General features: G+C 40.5%; 1 protein-coding gene across 3 annotated transcripts in view; it reads right to left on the reverse strand.

The window, feature by feature from the left end:
- The window catches only part of IGF1R (insulin like growth factor 1 receptor), a 150287-nt gene that overhangs the window by 23392 nt on the left and 103499 nt on the right, over positions 1-23396 (reverse strand). For 2 of the 3 annotated variants that reach the window (XM_085233853.1, XM_085233855.1), the window contains 12 exons: positions 22818-23130; positions 20242-20387; positions 18462-18606; positions 13189-13403; positions 11104-11230; positions 10095-10333; positions 9790-9957; positions 9410-9614; positions 4619-4905; positions 3033-3169; positions 1859-2018; positions 779-884 (listed from right to left, as the gene is read on the reverse strand). In XM_085233853.1, coding sequence (XP_085089979.1) covers positions 779-884; positions 1859-2018; positions 3033-3169; positions 4619-4905; positions 9410-9614; positions 9790-9957; positions 10095-10333; positions 11104-11230; positions 13189-13403; positions 18462-18606; positions 20242-20387; positions 22818-23130 — 2248 coding nt within the window. The remainder of the gene's footprint in view (positions 1-778; positions 885-1858; positions 2019-3032; positions 3170-4618; positions 4906-9409; positions 9615-9789; positions 9958-10094; positions 10334-11103; positions 11231-13188; positions 13404-18461; positions 18607-20241; positions 20388-22817; positions 23131-23396) is intronic. The other variant, XM_085233854.1, reaches the window with a different exon arrangement.

Below are 23396 nucleotides of genomic sequence, written 5' to 3' on the forward strand. Positions count from 1 at the left end.
ACAACAATTTAAAAAAGGGTGGGCTATCAGTTACTGCACTCCAGAGAGGACATGGGAAGGCCAGCAGGTACCTCACACCACTTGAGGCAAGTGTGTGTAGTGCAAAGCCTTTTCTGTGGTGCTTGGGAACTGAGATTACAGTGCACACAAAGGGATGAGAGCTCACCGTAATGAGATACTCAATGAGCATAATTTAAAAGCATTGTAACAAAAAAGCTCCACACTTAAAAAGTTGCAAGACAGAACATTTGCACTGACTTCTGCTAGTTCTCCTTATGTATTTCAATTTAAAACAAAAAACAAGAAAACCCTAAGTACAACACTAAGGAAAACAAATCAATTGAATATTCTGTCCAGCATATAAACATTTTTATGTGTATGGAAAGAATTAAAAAAAAAAAAAACAACTTCAGAATTTGCAAGAAATCAGATTAACCTGACTTCAACTAAGTTTATAGAGCAAACTGCTTTTCAAAGCATCTGATTATAAAGGTTCAACACATCTGCCATCACTTGGTATCTTCCTGACAACCCTTTTTCTTCCCCTTCAAACATGATACTGTAATAAAAAGCCCTTTTGCATCCCAAGCAGCAGGCAGGTACTGGCCGTAACTCTACACCACCTCCTTCTACACACCAACAAGGCAGAATCCACTTTAGCTTCTCAAGTAGTTTGAAAGCTATTTCACTTTTTATTTTCTAACTTGCTCCACAGACACAGATTTAAAAATAAGTATTCCCCTCCTGTAGTTTAGCTTTAACCACAAATATAACTCACCTCTTCTTGTTAAAGACATACAGCATTATCAGCAAACCCCCAATGATGAGCAGGAAAGCAATGGGGAGCACAATTATCAAATGGAGGAAATTGTCATAGTTTGCTGCTGCAACCAACAAGAAAACAATTGTATTAAGGTTTCTATAAAATCTCCATTAACAAAGAAACATTCAAAACCCACTCAAGTATATTTCCATACACAGGAGAAATCAAAGTACTCATTTTCTTGTCTGATGTGGAAAAATGTACTCAGAAACACTCCCTGACTGCAGATGAGTGGAACAAGAGAACAGAGAGTGAAAAGCATTAACTCTGTACAGAACAGCGTCTGTCTGGAGTTTGGTTTCACATGTTATGCTTGAAGACTTAGATTCCTCAGTGAACAATACACAGTTGTTCACTTGTATATTAACCTTTCTTTTCCACCACCTTTTGTTCATCTTGCAATTGCTCGTACTTCAGAAGATATTCACATTGGTTTGGAGTTCAATTTTCTGTGGATTCAACTGCTCTTCAGCTAAACACAGAGGTTCCTGAGGTCTCTGTGTACCCTGTACAGAGCTATTGTTCCAAAACCTAAATCGCTACCATTCTCAGGAGCAGTATCCCATTTCATTAGTACCATCTTTATCACAACATTCCTAAGATCAATTCTAAAGTATAAAAAAATCATACTGATATTTAAATGAAATCTGCCAGGCCAAATCTTAACAAATCACTGGTTCTTACATCACTTTGCAATTCAAAGTAGGTGTGCTGATTATCAGTTTCTGCACAATTCAACTCCAGCATTTAACTCCTAACATTACACTGGGCTGTGAGGTGGGCATCAGAAGGAGCCACAGTAGTAAACTCTATGCACCCTTCACCTGGCTGTACCTCACATATGTACAATGCATGCAACAAAAGGACCACACCTCCAATACACCTGTTGCTTGTAAACAACTGTCAGAAAGTAGCACAAAGAAGAATTTCCAAAATGCATCAACATGTAAGAGTATTCAGAGTAATGTCTAAACCTTGGGAATTTTCAAAAAGGCAAGTCCCCAGTTGGACACAGCCAAGCAACACTGGTCTTACATTTGGGTTGTACATAGAAAGAGACTGGCTCAGTCCAAGATCCATTTCCAGCCAATGATGTGGCCTGAACTCTAGCAGAATAGTTTCCGGGGTTCAGATGAGTCAGCTTTGCCCCTCCAAGCTTCTTGTATTCCTGTCTTGAAACACATTCTCGTTTTTCCTGGAAGGAAAAAGCAATTTGCAGTTCATGTTAAGATCTTCATACTCTTCATTCTTGAGAAGAGGGTATGGCTGCAACATAAGCTCATCTGCATAACTAAATACCCCGTCCGATTAGCTTTAATTCAAACAGCTTAAAGAGATGTGGAATCCAAAACCTGACAAAATAAGACAAAGGAATGAGACACTGCTCGTTGTTGGGTGATTGAAATCACCATCTCCATCATTGGTCTGTAGCAGCACTCAGAAAGAAGAAAGTTAAAAAAGATTCCATTTTGTATCTCAGTTGGGACTAAGTTGAACACTGTTCAATTAGTAAGGACTTGGTAATCTACGGATCTCTGAAAGAAAGCAGCTACCATAAACACTACATAGAAATTACTTTTCTTAAGAATACAGAAAACAGACCTATTCTGAATATTACATTTTTGGTGAAAGTCACAAAGATAACTTTTGCAGTGCTACCAGATCTCCAAGCTTTTTATTACAGCCTGCAAATGATTAAAACCAAACCATTAAACTATTAATTTTTACAGACTGAATGTACCTAAACATTGTAGCCCCCCCACTCTTACTCAGTTTTGAGTTATATTTGGTATTTTAAAGCTTAATAAAAGTCATAACTTGGAAGCCCTTTCAGATTCTCATTTACAAACTGCAGGTAACCTCCGTGGGCAACAAGACTAATAGGGAACTCCAAAGATTAATGTGGATGGCAGACTGGCTGCTAAGTCACTGTCTGTGGCATCAAGTGCTGTGTGAGCCTTAGCAAACTCAAGTGTGACAAAGTTAGCTTTTAGTTACACAGGCTTTTCATGTAGCACTATGTCTTTTGTACCATAAAAGTCAAAGCAGGGAAAATATTCTACAGTTGTACTTAAACCTAGATTTTCTGAGGCTGAAAAAAAACGGGCTGAAAAATACCACCTTGGTTAGACAGTCTGATGTGACAAGATAAAAACATGAACTAGAGTAACAAGCAGTAAATATTAACAGAGAAGTGTCGGATCCTCACCTCTCCATGCTGCCCGTACTTGATTTCATACATTAGTATCAGCCCATTTGGATTTGTAGGCTCTAACCACTTCAGGTAGACGGTATTTTCTTCTTTTGCTTCCCATGCTACTGTTCCTGGAATGTTATCTGCTCCCTCTGTAAAATATTTACAATTAATGTGAGAAGAATACCTATCACTAAAACAGGAACTTAGGCAACAGTTGATGGTGGGGGGAAAAAAATAAAAGTTCATACTATTCTTTAGGTCACAAAGCATTGAAGGAAGTACTATCTGAAGATCCAGAGAATAAAATGCTTTGGCCAGGGTCTGGCTGGATAGATTAGCATTGCATGAACTGCTGATTGTCAGAAATGAGGGTGTACATATAGCTTCATCAGATATCTGTGCTGTTTTACTAAGTGTGCTATATTTGCATGACACGGAACTGCTTATCAGCATTTGGTTCTTCATTCCGAGCCTTTCACTACATCAAAGCCATGCAGACACAGCTAATCCCACCAAATGGCTGCAAACAACAACTGCTAGAAAGACAGCAGAATCTGCCCCACTGCCATCCCTTCTCTGTAGGTAATCTTAGGAAACTACTCAGTCTGAAATAGGGTCTCATCAGCAATTCAGCAGTTGTGTTTATCCCCAGTCATTTTCATTCTTGGTCATTTTATGATGTTTATTCAAATCCCAACAGGAGTATGAAGACAGTTTCATCTTATAAGGTTCAGAATAAATTAAAATAATTTAGCTTTTAATTTTCAAAACCATACACTAAGTATCTGGGAATACTTATGTCCCTTTCCCGGATCTTACATATTTCCTTATTTCCTTGAAATAAGTAATACCTTTACTGACACAGCGGAACCCAAATTATGAGGGAAACAAAGCAAAATTACTACCACTGCATCAAATATTGCCAGACATCTGCTGGAGTCAGAAGCTCTTTGCTGGATGCTTATGAGCTTACACTAAAATCATCTCTATTCTTCTCAGAAGAAATACAATCTGTGTAATTCCCAAACATGAGTAGAGCATTCAGTGTTTCTTATTTGAAGTATTCTAGATGCCCATGACTGGGCACAAAGCATCTCAGTACTCCTCCTGTTTCCAGGCTGGACAAATGCTTGGTCATTCTGTGACAGAAGAAACATTTGGCAAGCATTTCCACCAGCAGAACTAACATCTGTAAACAGTTCAGCATGAACACAGCAAAACTGAACACCAGCAGAGAAACATTCCCTTGTCTCTATTCAGCATGCAGGGAACTGAAGAATAAAACCTTTTAATCCTTCGTGTCTGTGGCTCTCATCTACAAAGCTGGGAAACCATTTCTCTCATAATCATCTAGGTACTGGAGGCAGGGCTGCCCTGCTCCAGATCAGAGACAGGCTCAATACAGATGACTCAGTACACAGACGAGACAATTAAACTACCGCAAGAAACTTTCGTATAGTTCCAATTTATCTCCTTGTGTTCAATTTTTATTTCATGCTCCCAACATTTCTCTGTTTTCAAAGATTTGTCCCCCCTGAGACTCAGCTCTTCCCAGAAAAAAAGAACACAACAAAGCCTTGATGCTTATGAGAGCATACCTGAAGGCATGGTTCTTGCAAAGACAAAGTTGGAAGCGCTGCAACCGAGCGTGTCAGCTTCGTGGTTGCAGCTGTGAATATCAATGCGGTAAAGAGTAAAAGGCTGGAGATGGGAGATCACAGTTCTCTCCTTGCCATCCACTTTGGTCTCAAAGAACGGGTATTCCACCTCACTCTCCTCTGCGTCAGAAACATTGGTGAAGTGATCTGCCCCAGTTGTGTTCCTGTTTCGAGTGGCCAAAGTGGCATTGGCAATTCGGAACACATCTCTCCGCTTCCGATCAGGTCTGTGGAGCAGACAAATACAGGAAAAAGGCCTCTTTAGAGAAAATTCACTTTTCCCCTAGGTTCAGGAAAACAGGTGAAAAAACACAGTAAAATAGGTAAGTGCTATTAAGCAGAAAAGTTAAATAAAGAATATTGCAAGGCAAGAAAACAGCTCTCTCTTTAGCTAAACCTTCAGCACATCAGTACATCCTATTGCTCGCTTTCAGTTGGAAATCCATCTCTGAAGCTGAAAGTGAGCCTCATGATACATGTGTAAACTTATGACCACCCTGATGCTGGCATGATAAACTGAATAGCAAAGACAGTTTCTCTGTTATTTAAAATGCAAACTGGATTTGTATTTAATGACAGTAATGTTGAAGCTCAAAATAAAAATCAGATGGTAAAGGCTTAAAAGGTTAGGGAAAAAACCATTCTGAAGTTTGCTCAAGTAGCAAAGCTAACTCCCAGTGGGCTTAACTTGTTGGTCTTTTCAGTTGCAATGGAATTGCAGAACTTTGAATGCACTGGACTGAAAAAAGAAACCTTGGATAGCAGCTGAAAGCCATGAAAGTCAACCACCATCATTGTGTGGTCGATTTTGCATCTCTGATTCTCTTACCCGCTGTAAAGGAACAATCTTCCTAGATGAGAAAATGCATCACTAATTTTGTATATAGCAAAGAGTTCAACTTCACTTTGCATCTGTATGAGATTTGTGCACTGAATTAAAAACATGAGGATTTACAGCAATGCCACTACTTTCTCAAGTCTAAGGAACAACTATAATGGCCAGGCTTGAGTGGCATGACAAACATCAGCATAAAAATACCCTACAAATATTTTGCTGGTATGAGCTAACCAACACACAACTGCTAAATAAAAGACATGACACTTGATCATGTGTCAAATTCATGCCTGTTCTGCCCATAAGCACTAACTACGTAGGCAGGAGAGTTTCTCCACCTCCCACTTTCCTCCTTGCTGAAGTCACCTGCGCTGCCCACACATGGATAGCAGTGCACCAGGGCAACTGATTGGCCTGCATCCTGCCCCACCTGCCACCATTTAGCACCTGGTCAGTGCAATGGTTCTCATTGACAAAGGTGAAGTCTACCACATTCCTACCAGAGTAAGCTGCAGATCAGGTGTGTAATGTCTTCCCCAAGCACACGGTGGGAACAAGCTGATGCAACAGGAGAAATTAATTCACTACCTGATGAAATGTCAGAACAGTCAGTCACAAAGCAGTATGTTGCACAGTAAGCCAAAAAGAGCCTGACTTGATTTTGAAATCTGGCTGAGAGTAGATGCTTTTTTTTTTGTTTTTTTTTTAGGAGTTGCCTACAAAATTTTCCAAAATCCTTTTACTATGTCTTGAGGAATCATTTTGACACTCTCAGATGCCATGTAAACCACAGCACAGAAATAAACAAAGACAAGAAAGAAGCTTAAGCTACCAATAAATTGTTTTAAAAAACATACAAGCCAATTTAATTTCTTGTCAGTGGGATGTGTGAGTATTTCACAGGAGATGTAAGCATTTGCTTCTCCTCTACAGTGATATTTATGGAAGTTACTAAATCCTATTTAGCTTGCTTTGGAAGAGTACCCACTGACTGTTATAATTCAGTGGAAAGAAAAAACTTTTCAAGTCCTAAAAGCACATGGAATGACCTCCACCAACCATCTGCACAAATTCTGTGATAAAAGCAGTAAAAATACAAAGCTTGTTTCCAATCAACAAAAGCACAAATTAAAGTATGAACCCAGAAAGCATGCCTTAATCCACCACCTTTATGGGATGCAAGATGTTTCACTCTTCAGTGGTACTGTCCTAACTGGTCTTTGGGAAGAAACAAAGAGGAAGCAACACTAAATTTGGTGGTAAAAACTACAATCATATCACAGAGAGAAAAAAAAACCTACAGGAAAACAAAGGAAAATGCAATTAAAATTTCAAGAGATTGGACACTGCTGCTTTGCTGTCAAGCAGTTTCCTGCTCCGGTGAAAGTCACAGATAAAGGCAAAAAAGCAAAAACCCAAGTAAACAAGGAAAAGGCAGGAGATAAGAACATGAAAATTCATCTATTCTGTTAAAGGAAGGAAGAAAAATAGGAATTCGTAAGAATGAAATCAAATTAACAGTGGTAAAAAAACAAAAGCCATCTAAAATGAAAGCTAACCGTTCATAAATCATAGAATGGCCTGGGTTGAAAAGGACCACAATGCTCATCTAGTTCCAACCCCCTGCTACGTGCAAGGTCGCCCACCACCAGACCAGGCTGCCCAGAGCCACATCCAGCCTGGCCTTGAATGCCCCCAGGGATGGGGCATCCACAACCTCCTTGGGCAACCTGTTCCAGTGCCTCACCACCCTCTGGGTGAAAAACTTCCTCCTAACATCTAACCTAAGTTTCAGTTTAAAACCATTTCCCCTTGTCCTATCGCTATCCACCCTAATAAACAGCCATTCCCCCCCTCCTGTTTATATGCTCCCTTCAAGTACTGGAAGGCCACAAGGTCTCCCTAGACTTCCTACACTCTATGACAATTTTGTAATTACTTCTGAGATACCTTCTATTACAAACAGCGTGCATCTCATCCTGCTCATTACAGAACTAAGGAACCTCATGAATAACTTTTCGTCCTGTGGTCATGAGCATCTGTTCAAGACTAACCAGAGTCCCAATGTTTGAAGTCTACTTCATGACTACAATAACCACACTCATCCAAGAACTGCACACAATATTAAATCAACAGACTTCAAGTATGTTAAAACCACACAGCTGAATATTTTAATGCAGTATTACATGCTGCATTTCTTTCACAATCTCCTGGAGACAGGTAGAACACTGGAAACAAATACCACTACTGAGGCTTACATTAACACGTTGAATAACTTCTCCCTTTGGAAAAAAAAAAAACAAAACATGGACATCAGCAGGTAACAAGCTGCTTAGATTTGTCCCATAGAGATATTTTACTAGCTCATAATCTCTAAATTCCCTAACATAACATCTAAAGTTGCTTAGCTATGCAGCTATTTCTGAACATTATACTTTATCTACCCTTGCTGTTACAAAACACACCCTTATGGCAATAAGTTAAGCAAAAGGGGAAAGAGTCAAGCTTTCAGGAAATTCTTTGTGAACTGACTGTCTGGGTTCAAAGTTCTGAGATTTTCCTTTTGTTTTGGGAAATGCAAGCAAATTGGCAAGAAAAACAACACATTTTAGCTGACCAGACTTTACTGAAATAAAAATAATCTTTTGTAAATGCTGCTTTGATAGATTTTCAGGTAGTTTATAACTTAAAAATGCCTTTCAAAACTCCTTCATGTTTGATAAAATCCAAAATAAGCTCACATTTGTACCATCTCACATTGCACAAGGGAACCTGGGCAGTCATGGTGGCTGCTACCTTACCTTTGCACCTGGTTCTTATCATCAGTAGCAAAACACTGCATAAATTCACCCACAAACACTAAACATGAAGCAGCCAAAGCTCAGGTATAATATTTAGCACCTCCAAAGAGAGACAGTACTTATTTCCTCATCTTTTTGGACAAAGCTGAGAAGCGCTGCAAATATTGTCCCAAAACCAAACAGGTCAATCCAAAACTGCCAGGAATAAAGGTTCCAAAAAAAAAAAAAAAAAAAAAAAAGCCATACTGGAGAGTAATATAACCCAGTTTCAATGATCAACAGATCCACACTTCAGAGTACTCAAACACAGGGCTTGAACATAAACTTAACCTGTCAACAGTGACAATGGATAGCATGCATGATTGAAAACTGATTCCTTACAGAAACTGTAACATGTTAAACAGCTGCATACCGTGTGCTAGGCTCCAGGGTCCAATTACCTATAGACCAGCTTACATAAAAGATAAATAAGAAACTCAAGGATCAAAATCATCAATTCATTCAGTAGTATCTATTCTAGGATGTAGCATAAATTACCATTCCATGTGGTGTGTAAGCAGTAATGTTTATAACAGAAATAGAAGAGTGGGTATATTAAGTATTTCTCTGCAGGATAGACCCAGGAAACCAGTATGGCCACTATAGTAAGAGCAGTGAGAAAGCAAAACCAGTTTCATTTCTGCAAGGTGAATATGTCTGCAAATTTCAAAGCCAAATAAATCTTCAGATTGGGAACATAAGCACTTAAATGGCTATTTAAAGATTACATTTGAAATCCTTCATCTGCCATGTGTTGCTCATCTTTGAAACTCTCAGAGACAAAGAGCTGCTCAAGTGACTCTTGTCTCAGAAAATAAACCATCACTGAAGTCTTCAAATAATATAGGTAAGAACTCTCACTACTAACTAAAACTGAGAGAGTGGGATGAAAATCTGCAACTAAGAGAAACTGCAAAGTAAAAAGACTGCAGACTCTCACATACTGAGAGACATTAACATGTTTTAGGTATTACCTACATATTCTTTCTCATTCAGGAAGCCTGAGCTCTAGGAAATATTAAAAAAAAAAAAATGCAATTAGCTGAAGACCATTACCTGGGGACAAAGATGGAATTGTGAAGGAAGTTCTCAAAGACTTTCCGGTACTCTGCTTCCTCCTTCTCAGCCTGTTTTTCTGCCTCTGTCTTGGGACAAGCACAACAAGGTCCTTTTTCTCCCCCACAGCCCTCTGGCTTGGTGGGTTCAGTAGCTTCTTCTGTATCAATGGTCCCATCAGCATATCTTCGAATTGGGACTTTATCTTAAAAGAAAAAAAGGAAGCTTATTGCTTTTCTCTCTGTGTTATAAACATGTTAACATCCACATGTTATTCACAAAAGTACTGTGAAGCACAGCACAAGCTTTAGCTCTTGTAAGTAATCTACCCTGACAGGTAAGAGTTATAGGCATTTCAAAACTATGTTCGGTTAGCCTACCTTTGGAGCAGTAATTGTGTCTATAAAGGTAACTGTCCTGAGGTTGCTGCTGCCATCGTACAATATAGTATGAGAGGTTGCCATTGGGAAGAGAGGGAGGATTCCATTTGACAATCAGTTGTGAAGAGGAGTTGGATGCTGAAATAACATCCAAGGGAATGGATGGCACTGGCAGGGAAAAAGAAAATGAAGGCATTTTAAACTCAGCACATACTACAATGTATTTGGATGCTTTTAAAGTAAATCCCGGATAAAAAGAATACCTGAAGTCTTACCAACTCTTCACCAAGAGATGAGGATCTTACCTGCAGCATTGGTTCGTATATACACAATTTCACTTTTTGCTCCATGAATGTGATGGTTTTCCATCATCGTGAGGGTAACAGCCTTGACATAAATCGCATACTGAGTCCAAGGTTTTAATCCCTGCAGTAAAATTCCAGGGTCATTCTCCTTGTTTGGTGGCAGGTCAACATCGACCATATTCCAGCTATTGGAGCCGCACGCATCCTGTCCATCATACTCTGTCACATTTTTGAATGGCCTGAAACATTGGGGAGAAAAAAAACCACGCAAGATGTTTATTTTCTCCTAAAAACTGTCACACACTTATGCAAGTACCTCACTTCAATGTTGTCTCACCTCAGCCCTTCACTTAACACCATTCTGAACCTCCCCTTCACCCTTTCCCCCTCACTGCTTGCAGTTATTCATGTACTTATTTGTATTTTGACTCTACTTCAAATCTGAGCTCTTACAAAGATATGCAAAGGTAGATAGATCTCTGAAGAAATTATGCTCTCTCCAGTAACTGCTTCCTACTTCAAGAGATACTAACGCAGAAAATTAATGAGGTTGAGAAAACCTAAATAACTTCAAATACTGAGTAAGACAAGTCATCGAGGTGGTAGGTAAAACTCCTGATACGGGACGTCTTCTTAGAGCTATGATTAGAGAATATCTCAGCAGAAACAATATGACCTGGCTCCAAATTAGTGCCCTGAGAATACTGAAGCCATCCAACTCATTTTCCCAAATTTGAAACTACCCAATGGATTTGGAATCCATTTATAGTCTTCAGGCAAAATAATCCTCATTTTAAAGGGTTTTTTTTTTTTACTCAACCAAGAATAGCAATCAAATGAAGGCAGGATGTGAGGATGAATTATGTAAACTGAATGAAATATGTAAACTGTGAAGTAGGAACTACCTGAAAGAGTTTTGCTGACTATCTTGTCTCAGTAAAATGAGTCAGAAGAAAACTGCCTACTATCCCTTGACTGTCTCCATTAGTCTCTGAAGATATCTACTCACGCTTCTTTGTAGTAAACAGTGAAGCTAATGAGATCTCTGTAATCTGGAGGGCGATACCGTTCCCACGTCAGCTTAATCCGATTCTTCAATGTTGTGTTGGAAACAAAACGCAGAATGTGGCTTTCACCTGCAACACAGAAAGACATCACAGGGCTGAGTCATCACTGTACTGCCTGATTGTTTTGCTTAACAGTTACTGCTAGTTAGTCTTTCCTGCAATGCCTATGATACCACAATATGCAGGCAGCCTTTGTTTCCTTATACCTTAGAATTTCATCCTACCATATCTGAGTGCTTAGGGGTAAGCACTGGCCTGGCCTTGGCAGTCACTGCAGTGTACACTGAAGCTACTTGTTCTTTTTTTATTTTTTGAAGCACATTTCCTTTTAGTGCACCATCAGAAAGCTCTTGAAAACTACTTCAGCCTCTCCCTGAATGAGAAATCGAAGTCCTGTTTATTCACAGAACTGGTTTAGTAGCACTAAATTCATCATCCAATTGCAATGCAAAGGCAGAGATGTAAGCAGCCTCCATATTCTCACTTTCTGAGACAATTTTAGGCAATTACAATTTGTCTTTCTGGAGAATAAACAAGATAGAAAGGAGAAAGAAGTTTATATTCCTACTCATTACAGGCTGGACCAAAACCTCCAAAACTCAGATCATATACTGCACAACCATTTGATGGCAGCAGCTTCCAGCTCCTCTTCTGAACAGAGCTGGATGGAAGCTGGCAGCTTTGAAATGAGTGGCTTCCCACTACCAAGTCGCTGAGTTTTCCAATCCAAAACAAAGTAGCATTTTAAAAACTTAATGCTTGGACGAAGAAACTGTGTTCTAAGCCATCAACTGTGTGGCAGTTTCTAATATTTCATACAAGTCTCCGAAAATAAAGGGGGTTTCACCCTCATGTACACTGGCACTGTTGGTGCTATCTTATCAAAGGCAGTTTAGCTTTTGTTGATTCTTTTCCCCTTCTCAGAGTCAGAAAGCTTTCTGTAATGTTTTTTTTTTTTAAACAGGCAGAGGCTGGCACTTGCCTCAGTGGTAGTAAGGACTGACTGTGTGTCTGTAATTCCTCCAGGACTGCAAGCCTTTGCTTTATTGAATGTGCAAAGAATGGAGTGTACTTACAACAAGGATCTATGCCATCTGCATTTATGCATCGTGCCTAAAGAGACATTCAGCAGAGTACGTGCCCTAGTTTTGTGAATACCATCCTGAACAAGAGGACTTGACTTATGCACAGGATACATTTTAATTTACTCAGCTCCAAGAGCACCACAAACAGACCAAAGAAAAATGCACCATCAGTTCTAAGAGTCTGAGTGTGAGGTCAAAACTGTAAGCATTCTGTCTTCTTAATTCCTACAAGAGAGACTGCTTGTAAATGTGTTGGTTACACCTGGAGCCCTTATGTAAACTCCACAAAACCTACACACAGGACTTTCCAATAACTCTGACATCAAGAACATCGCAGAATCCAAAATTGAATACAGACACTGAAGTTTAAGCATGCTGTAGGACACTAAAAATAGTTTGCAAATCAAAAGCAATCTGAAAAATAAAGCACAAAAAATTGAGTGTGCAACAAGCACTTCTAGTAACAAAATGCAGTATTTGGCAGGAGCTGAAAAGAAGCTCAGAAGTAACACAAACGGTATTTTAGTGTCTGTGAAATTGTTATGTAGGCAGCTTCCTTTATAACAAAAAGAGTACATGCATCTGAGAGAGAAAAATAGCAATAATTATGTAAATCTGCAAAGGAAACAGAGCAACTACTCTTCATTGGCCATACCAAAACCCAAGATTTTACTGACTCTGTTCCTATTGATATAGGATGCTGTTGTTACAAAAAAGTAGTATACTGAAGGCAGATTTCTTCATCAGTTTTTATAGATGATGCAGTGACTAGCTAACCACAGTTTTCCACCAATACAAACATACTTTCAGCTACATTTGCACAAAACAATCAAGCAGAATGACTGAAAGCCTAGCGTAGTTTCTAACCTCTACATGTTGTAACAGTCAATAACATGGCCATGTGGTGAAGGGCTTTTTGTTTTGTTTTGTTTTTAAACTTACAAGAGGCTCTCTCCCCATTGTTCCTTGGATTTATATCTCCTTTGCTCTGTCGCCCTTTGGTTCCTGAAACTTCCTCCATACGGTAGATCTCAGAAACGCACAATTTAGGATTAAATGCAAAGTACATTTTCCCCTCCTTGATCGTCAAATTATGATGGTTCCAGTCCCACAGCTGCTGTAGATTGTGGTTATCAAGCACATAAAAAGAATAATTCCTAGAAGAAAGTTTTTGAAGGAAAATATCAGTTTTAATTCATCACCAATTCCCACCAAGAATATCTTAATATAAGCAAACTTTAAAATTCTGTACTTCCTCTCATTAATTTAAATCAGTATTCAGCAGAGTAAATGATTTTCTTCTCTCCCATGGAGCACGTTCTTCTAACTGCTCACTTTGGTCAGAGGGCAGGCAAATGACTAACAGAGGACCCCAAGGCTGACACCACATTGTGTAAAGCCCGTTCCAACATATGTTTTAATCATGGATAAATATGCAAGCTGCTGGAAGGAATACAAATTCACGTCCTCTGGACAGCAGATCTCTACAATAGATTTTCCTTTTTGTGCCAAATGGGAAGTAATGACCTTGTATACCTTATGGGAAGGAAAGCAAGCTGCAGTTCTGACGATAAATAAAGTGGTGAACACAGCTGTCTTGCTTATGTTTACAAAAGCAACTGTAAGAGTTTGCATAGTGAAGCTTCCTTGCCTCTGTGTCTTAGTTTACCTTTTGGCCCAGTAGAGGCTTCCTGCGCTGTGCCAAGTACAGTTGTGCCTATACATCAAAACTGACAGAGAAGAGTTGCACGGACTGCACAGCACAGGACCCACACTTCAAAGAGCAGAGCTAATAACACAGGCTGTGGCAGCACGTGCTGAGCCCATTCCGAAAGCACAGCAGGGGAAAAACATGAGCATCCTTTATTTCCATAGACATTAGATGCAAAGTTGTTTGTGTAAATCCTATCACACAGTAAGAAGAAATTCCTGGTGCCACTCAATTGTGCTGAACTGAAAAAAACAGGTGCAGCAAAAGCAAGATAATGGGCTGCACACCAGCAGTAAGACAACACCTGCAAAAACACATTTTGGGATGACAGAGACAGGAATGCACAATTAGGAAATGAGTTAAAGGTTTGCTGATGGATTTAAATCAAAAGAACCTATTCTGTCAGTATTTATTATATTATTCTCGGGAAGTCCTACCAACAGAAGTACATCAACATAAAACTGATTATTAGCACGATAAATCCCTGCAACCTGTGCATGTCATTTTACCTCGGTAAGCTCCCATCAGCACAGTTAAAGCTACAAATCCTACGCATCCTTTCAACTGCAGTCAGAGTTAGCCAGAATAACACGGCAGACAAACCATTCTGCTCATAAGAAGCTGGCACACTAGAGACTCATTTATGGTTTTCTTTCCACTGTTTCAACTAAAATTTAGCATTCATTCCTCCCTCACCCAACCTGAAGTGAGAACTGCATTCTGGTTGCAACCTGCACAGAACGCAGCTGCAGTTTCTCATGACACACCAAAATGCTCAGAGTACTTTGAGAACGATGTGAAAGAGAAGGGCTTTGTCCTATTTCCAAGTGCACCCTAAACATCCAGGGCTTGGTCACTAAGAAAAGTGATACACCTGGAACCACTGCAGTAAGATGCTGAGAAGAATGTGCTCTGGTGACTAACAGTTGAAAAAGGAGTACATACATGCATGTTAAATGCTCCTTGCCAGGAGAGAATTGTGACGCTACCCTGCATGTGAGATTCAACAGATACCACTAAAAAGTGTGTTTATTTGTTACAGGTGACTAAAATCCCTGCAGCTCCTTGTGCACTGCTCAGAAGATGACACTTCACTATAATTAGCTGTGTGATTAAGCAACAGCAACTAAGTTCTTCAGCAAAGACCCAAAAAGCTGGACTCAGATTTAATGCAATAAACAGGTGTGGCTCTATGGCTACAGAAACCATCTTAAATATTTAATAACAGCCCAGCCTGTCTTCTGCTCACAACTGTGGCAATTATGCTTCAGACACAAGAGATAATTCTTGTGCTGAAGCATGACAAATAACTTGTATTTCAAGAAAGTCGAATAAATGGGGCAAATCAAGTACACAACTTCACACTGACTGGGACAGCCTGGGATTTCTATGGATTGTACTGCTAAAGGCATCCACACAAGTTTGAGCAGCAGTCTGAGGCAAGGCAAACAAGTCCAAAGGGATCCTATATACACTGTGAGTATAAATTAGTGGAAGTTATTCTGGCACTACACAAAGTGCCAAGGAAACCAAACCTGGAATACTAAATCCAGTCCCAGGCACAGGAGAGGTGCAATGCTGCATGGCTCAGAAGGTGGAGCAGCGGGCAATGGGAGGGCACTTATGGCTTAGGTTGTAAATAATGATTATATCAGACACTGCCTCCAACAGCTATGGAAAAAATAGAGATGTCAAGGAAGATAGCATGGAGAGAATAGAAGATTCAGTTTAGGAAAACAAAGCACTGCCACTCAAACTCTTGAGAGAGCATCAGTGTAAATGACTAGAGACCACGACTTGAAGGACAGGCTGAACTTCTCAACAGGAGCAGGAGGCACATCTGGTCCCAGGCTATGCCATAAAGAGCCTCAAGTCAACCTGCATAACCCACACACACCCACAGGAGAACATTCCCACAAGGTGATGCATATCCCAACTGCAGACACCCAGAGCTACTTAATTATTGACTGCATGCATCAGAAACCTCAGTTTCATACTGTATCTGCACACAGTGCTGCATCTATCCACATAAAGCAATGATGCAGAACACGACACCCACAGCAAAGGAGATACTGGTAAAGAAAGTGCTCTACATAACAAGCCTACATAACAAGCTTTCAATCACCTTTCATCCCCATTCACAGCATATATGACACCAAAAGCTCTGAGAAGAAAGTAATGACCAGGTAAGGTTGCTGCTGAAGGGGTTAATACAATGTGTAAAGAAGTGACTTGCACCAAAATGGGAACAAGAACTGGCAAAGGACTGTGAATGGCTGCAATGGATATCTTGGCTACAGAAGACCAGGCTTGTGGCAGACAGAGTCTGACAAGCCTGGAATGAGACAAGTGACCTGTAAGACACACAGAGAAGCTGTTCATCTCTCAGTGCTACAATGAAGAGGAAAAGAAATCCTGCTAGGCCAGCTGGAACATCAACCAATATGAGAGCAAAACGGAAAGTGCTTACTGCTTTACACACACAAAACATCAGCTAAGGAGCTGCCTATTAACTTGGCACGCATTCCACACCTATGTGGCCCTGATCACTGATGAGAACCTGAGGGTAACAAAGCCAAATATGTACACAATAACGTGACAGGGAGCAGTTGTGCCTTGGCCATCATCTTCTCACTTCTCCTTAAGGCCACAAACTACTCGTGTTCCAGGTACCCAACACCTGGAGAAGTGCTGCCCATGTGCCACTCACGCACAGGGCAGAGACGAGCACACAGCACTCAGCAGAGGAGAGGACAGTCAGGCAGAGCCGGCACCAGACTACGAATGAAAATGCTGCAGGGAACACAGAGACCCTTCCAGCACATCTCTATTTCATTGTCCCTATACATAGAGGGGAATTTTTTTTTGTGGTGGGAATGCATTCCCTCATTCCCTACTGATGTGGTGTTCAAGAGAAGTAATGAATATCCTGAAAACAACAGCAGAAATTAAATTCCCGATAATCTTCCCACGTTCTGTAACAAACAAGGCAGCCAACAGCGACTGAGTAAGGAAGAAATACTGAAGTACTGTTTTGCTACTCCTGTTCAATAAAAAAAACAACAGCGCACTGGGGTCAGTCATGTAATGAACAACTCCCATAATGGTTCTTAATTTAACCTCCTTCTCACCCCTGAAGGCAGCACTCCCATAAACTACTGTCTGAGTACAACGGAACTTTCCCCCAGGACTGCCCCACTCCCTGATGTTCACAGCTCTGCCAAAGTCCTAGTTCAAGCTCACCTCTTCCTTGCCAGGTATCTACTTTCAACTAAATATTTTTGGAAATGTTATTTAGATTGTGGCAATGCCTAAATTACGCTAGGCATTTTCCAGGCAAAGTGCCCCTGACATCAGTATGCAAATGGGGGCACTTCCTAACTTCCCTCAGCCCTATTTTCCTCTTCAAAGCTGCACCATTTCCTTTTTTAATAGGGAATCAGATTTTAAAGCCTGTCATTCCTCTTCATATCAGCTCTGCTTACCGACATCCAAGGTAACAGCAATATATATACTACTTAAACCTCAAAGCTGAACTCAAATTTAAGGAGTGCAAGAGAGGGAGAAGAGAGGTAGGAGAAAAAACAAACAGATAACTGGACTATCTGTTAGAGCACAGAGCATCGTGAGTGGCTGAATGAGCCTTGTGCTCCAAGTGACAAGCCTCTAGGATTTGCAATTAGAAACAAGCTTTTCCATAGAACAATCTTACTGAAAAAAAACCTGTGTTTTTCAAGTGCAAGATGAAGAGCTGCCCTTTAATTTGCTCTGTCAGATGATGGAATTTGAAGAATTTAAGGCTGACCAAAGACTAGTCTGACAGAAGCAGGGAGGTTGTGAAGAATCCCTCATGCTGTAACTTTATCCTGTCGGGGCAGATAAACCAGGCATAAGCAACCTTTCCCATGACCTTCCCACTACCTTTTCCTATACAATTACCCAAAATTCTTTGTTTAATAATTCTCTTATTAGTGACAGAGACTTAACTTTTCCCACAGAATATTGGTTTAAACTTGAATTGAAACTTGATTCAGGGAGAGAAGGAGAAACACAACTTGCTGAAGGAACATCAACACACCTGAGTACTGCAAGTTCTGTGGAGATTGAAAGCTTTTGTTTCTGCTACCTATGCCATCATAGAGAAACAGGAGCTGTATACAACTGTATACAGCGGAGCAGCTGAAGTATCACACATTGTATCTGCATTACAGAAACAGAATAACCCACAGCAACCATTTACTCTTCCTGACCAAGCTGCTTTCTGCTTGATAGACAATTAATTTAATGTTAACACTTTAAGGAACTGCAAACAATCACAACTTACAAAGTAATTCATACTAGTGGAGTCTCTTCCAGTTGCAATCCCCCATTAGTGAAATGTATTAGCAGATATTAGCAGAAGAGATAATTGTATAAACAGTACACAAATGCTCATTAGGAGACTCAGCCTCTTGTGGCTTTGTATTAAAAGTTAAATTGCACCTACAAATGTATAAACACTTACCCATCCACTTGCTCCTCTCCCAAAATATACCGCAGGTTCTTCAAGAAAGACAGAGAAACCAGTGCATGGGAATGGCGAATCTTCACATACCCTGTCACTGTCTCAATCAGACCCATGAAATTCTCCAGTTCTGAAGCTATGTTATCTATATTAAGAAAAAACACAGTTTTATTATTCTAAAATCCATAACTTTATTCCATATTCTACTTTATTTAGCACCGTTTTAGTAAAAGGAAATGTCTGCAATTGTTGCTTTTGAAAATGACAGACAATGGTATTCCTCCTAAAGTGGCAGTTAACTGTGCAGACAGATGGCTGAAGGACAAAAACCAAGGCAGTGCAACACTGGAAAGATACTCTTGCTTTTCTGTATTGTTATATATGTTTCTTCCCCAGACATTACACTCTGAAGACAGCACCAAATACTGAGCCAGTGTTCTGGCCAAGCTGAAGACCCTTGTGTAAATGCATACATCCATGGGAATGGAATTGCTCTTCAGGTCCAGAGCAAGTCTCAGGCAGAAGCCACCACTGAAGAATGGAGAATGAGACTGAAGACAAATGTGAAGAGGCAGAGAAGTGTTCTAATGGTCTCCAATGGGGCATAAAACTGATTTCAGTGGCTTAGAAAACTTTACCCATCAAACTTGGAACTCCATGAAACAAGGAAGACAAAACTCTAAGGATGTCCTCAAGCCACAGACCATGCTCTGTGCAGCATCACACTAGTGATTTTCCACACTAAGTTATTTAAACTTCTTCAGAGTTAGCTCCAACCTTCAGGACTACCATCTCCCTAGGATGTGAACTGTGCTTGCCAAGCTCTGCAAAATCTCACACTTCACCAGGCTCAAGGATTGCAGTCCTTGTGTGGTGTCACGATCTTCAACACACTTTGATAATAATTAAGCCACAACATCCCCCCTCTGCATACACTCAGGCATACTGAAAATCTCTCCTGATGTAGACTCTACTAGCAACAGTGGAACCATGAATGAAGTAATGCATATACTGCTGTTTCTAAACCCCATCATTTTTATTAAGCAGAAGGAAGGAAATCAAATATATCTGAAGGTTTCAACCATATTCATGAAAAAGCAAAAAGCACCTTCCATACAGAGACAGACTTCCAACAAAAACTAACAGCAATTTTTACTGTGTATTTCTTTAAAAGCTCACCAACTGTCAGCACTTTCCTGATCGATGAATGACGTCCCTAACAAATTTAATCCAAAGCTTGTTCAAGACATGCAACAAAGACTGGCCAGCTCACTAACGATGACCATCCAGAGGCACAGTACTGGGCTTTGTATGAGCTTCTGGAGCTACTGATTGCAAATTTTAGCAAGACAACACCTCCTACCTTAGAAACTGAGGCTATTCCATCTTCCAGTGCCACTCCCTACTTGTGGAGAACTCTTATTTATCTACCCAGATGCAGGGATTTTCCACTTTTTCATTTTGTTGAGGCCTTATTACTCCTTTGGGACTATTTCTCATCTCCCTGCCTAGTCCTGGTGCCTCCTGGTTTCTTGCCCTGATGAAAAAAAGCTAAAGAAAACACCAGCTTTCCCTGCTTCATGGTTGATAGCTGACTACCTGTTCCATCTGCATGCTGGAGAATGGTGCTACAAGTAGGCCAACCCAAACACGGGCACTGCTATGGGACAGGAAAACAAACAAGTCACTGAGTTTTTTATGTTCCTGTTATTATGCTGACAAAAGAAAAATATTAAAAGCAGTCTCATCAGAGGTTTGTAAAGGCAGGGAAGTCACTTACTTCCACGACGGATGTTGATCAGCAAATTCCCCTTGAGAATCGTGCATCCCTGCAACATTTGTGCTGATGTGACAGAGTCAATGGTCTTCGTTTTCCCATCCTCACAAATTTTCGGGCAAGGCCCCTCACAAGGGCTGCAGAACATACTGTTTGGAAAGAAAAAGAAACAGAGAATAAGCAGTGATACACAGCTCAGATTCCACAGATCGCTTTGAATTTGATTTTGAAAGACATTTCCATATGAAGCTCAGGAAAATGCATCAACCCACAATGAGAGTTGCCACACTAGTGCAGAGACTTATAGGTAAACATAACACACTTGTGGGACACAAGAGAGGCTGGCACATCACACCTGCTGTCCACAGCAACATGGAAGCAATCGAATGGACTCCTACCTGCTGTTCGCCAGTTTCTTAAAGGCTCTGTTACCCTGAGCAGAAGGCACTTCAGGTAAAAAACACCACCATTTCATTTACTCCAACTTCATTATAACCACAAAGATGACCCTTCTAACCTACACAAGCATCAAGTGCTATTGAAGTTTTGAGCTAATTTAGACTCAACCTCCAAAAATAGGCCAGCTAGGAACTGGAGATGGGCAAGTATTGTTACAAATTCTATTAAGTTTTCTTTCTCTGTGTCCTCAAACCAGCACTTCAAAACCAACACTAGTGTTTTAACCTGGGAAACACAGCTGTGGGTGTATACAGTCCTGGGTGACACAGAGAAAGTGAGCAGTGAATTAGTCACTGCTTCTTATAGCGTCAGAGGTATTAAAGTAGCAAGTTCAAACAAACAAAAAGATGCACCTTTATGCAAGACAAAACTAATTTGTGTAACTCACTGCTACAAGGACTGGGAGAGGCAGACAAGAAGTCTAAACAGATCCAAAATGGATTACACAAATTAAGAAAGAATAGGTACACCTGTGACCATAAAACATCAAGACAAGCATAGCCTAACTCAGAGAAACCTACCTGACTGTCAGGCTGATGTGTCCTGCTTCTCATACTCACAGACATCTATAAACATTTTAACAGACCAAACTCAAGGAGCAAGATCGCAGGCTAGCCTAGCCCTTGGCTACTGCAGCTTCATAAAGACTATATCATTAAACACATGTGGAAAAAACATGCCTTCTGATCACTCCTAGTGCACGTCTTTCCTGATGCAAATTTGTTTTTTATCTCACTAATGAAAATATTGGAATAAATTGAAGTTCATCATCACTTACCCTACATTATTGCTTTAGAGGGGAAAAATAGGGAAGAGAAAGAGCTCCAAAGACAAAAGCTTTTGATGCCAACAGTGATGAGCACAGACTTATTATTTATTGCCTTAAAAAGAAACTGAATCCACTTTCTTCTAGGGCTTAAAGAAACATGTAAATTGATAGCAGCCATTTTTCGTGTGCAAACAGTATAAAGAAGGAAGCTTCCTTTTCTTACTGGTGAGGTCCTATTTCAAAATCCTGCACTATAACATGCCACAAACCACTAAAAGCTACAGACACAAGCAAGAGGCATTCAACTAAATGTACAAAGAATGCGGGAAATGCTTTCCATTTGCAACTATTTGTTAACATCACCTCTGGGGAAGAAAACATTCTCTGGCCTTGGGTTACAGCTCCTTTCAATCTTCGCAGCTGAGCGCTACACTGAGATAAGATAGAACTGTCATGCACTTCAGTGTAAGCAGCTCAAACAGCTGGGCTACAACCTCAGGTAGATAAGTGAAAGATTTCTCTGGTGAATATTGGGCTTTGAGCAAACACAGTGTTAAGTTGCTTACAACCCAATGTGAACCAGGGACTGCCTTGCTGCTTGAGTGAGCAGATGAATGCCATGCACAGACACACAGCCAGTGCAGGTATCATCACAACCATCTTTCTGAAAACCCCTATCTTACGGCAACTTAAAAGGGCATCTGTTTAGCATTGTACTGAAGCACCTTCCCTTATTTATAGAGGGTTTGGGTCAACAGGCAACTGAGGCTGTTAGCTTAACCCTACGAAAAATAAGAAAGTGTTAAGCACACATCAATCCAACTGTCAGAATGAAATAAGTGGAGGTGAATTACATCCTTGCAGAAATTTATTCTGTATAATGTTATCTGCATCATTTTTGTAACCAACTTTACGATTGCTCTCCTCTAAAACATCATTGCTATTTTCTGGAAAGAGTGAAAAAAAGGAAATAAAGTTACTAAAGAACACGTCTAAAATGTAAGTATATATAAAGCAAACAACATGTGAAACAAGACAGCTCCTAGCTTGCTGTGAGTGTGACAACGGTAATCTGCCAAACTCCAGCCCTGCCTTCCTTGGCTCTCACTTCCTTTTGTTCAAAACCTGGTTTTGCACAGTTCTGACCTTCTGAAGTCTTTCAGAACAAGCAGGATGAACTGATGTGCATAATTAGACTTCTAAAATGATGTCTGAACAAGCCTTTACTGGGAAGTGATGAAATTCCAAAACACGTCTTCACCAAATGCAACTTGCATCACAAGGCTGCCACAGAGTAGGGAGGGGGAAATAAACATGCTAACTGTGACGGACTTTAAGAAAGTTTCATTACCTTTGGCTCCCATTGCGTATGAATCCAGAGGGGCACTCTGCCATGCACTCGTCGTTGTGAATCACAAACCTCTCGTATTCACTTGTTTCAGTGGCAGGGACTTTGGAGCAGAACTCCTTGGTCACGCAGCGCCAGCCCTCAAACTTGTAGGTGTTGGGAGGGCAGGTGGGCATGCAGACCCCTTCGTAGTAGTAGTTGCGACAGGCCACGCAAGCAGTGTTGTTGTCGGGTGCTGTGCAGCTCCCCAGGCACTCAGGATGGCAGCACTCGTTCTGGTCTGTGCAGGCTCTCTTGCCACATGAGCTGGGGCACACTGCAAGAAAGAAGGCAAGGGATGTGAGTTGCTGTGAAGTAAAGGGAATGGTATTATGGAAAAACCCCAATCTGCACAAATCTACGTCTTCGTTGCCTGGGCTCTAGGGAAGCTCTGCAAAAGAACCAATTCCTTTCAAACTGACTGAAGTGACTATTTTTTTCCTGTTTCAGTTGCCTGAAAATATCTTTTTTGCAGATGAAATTCATAACATGAGCCAATGAAATAATGCAGCTTTGAAAAGAAGAACAACATAAGGATAATGG

The sequence above is a fragment of the Meleagris gallopavo genome, chromosome 12 (assembly GCF_905368555.1).
Source record: "Meleagris gallopavo chromosome 12, MGAL_WU_HG_1.1, whole genome shotgun sequence".
NCBI lineage: Eukaryota > Metazoa > Chordata > Aves > Galliformes > Phasianidae > Meleagris > Meleagris gallopavo.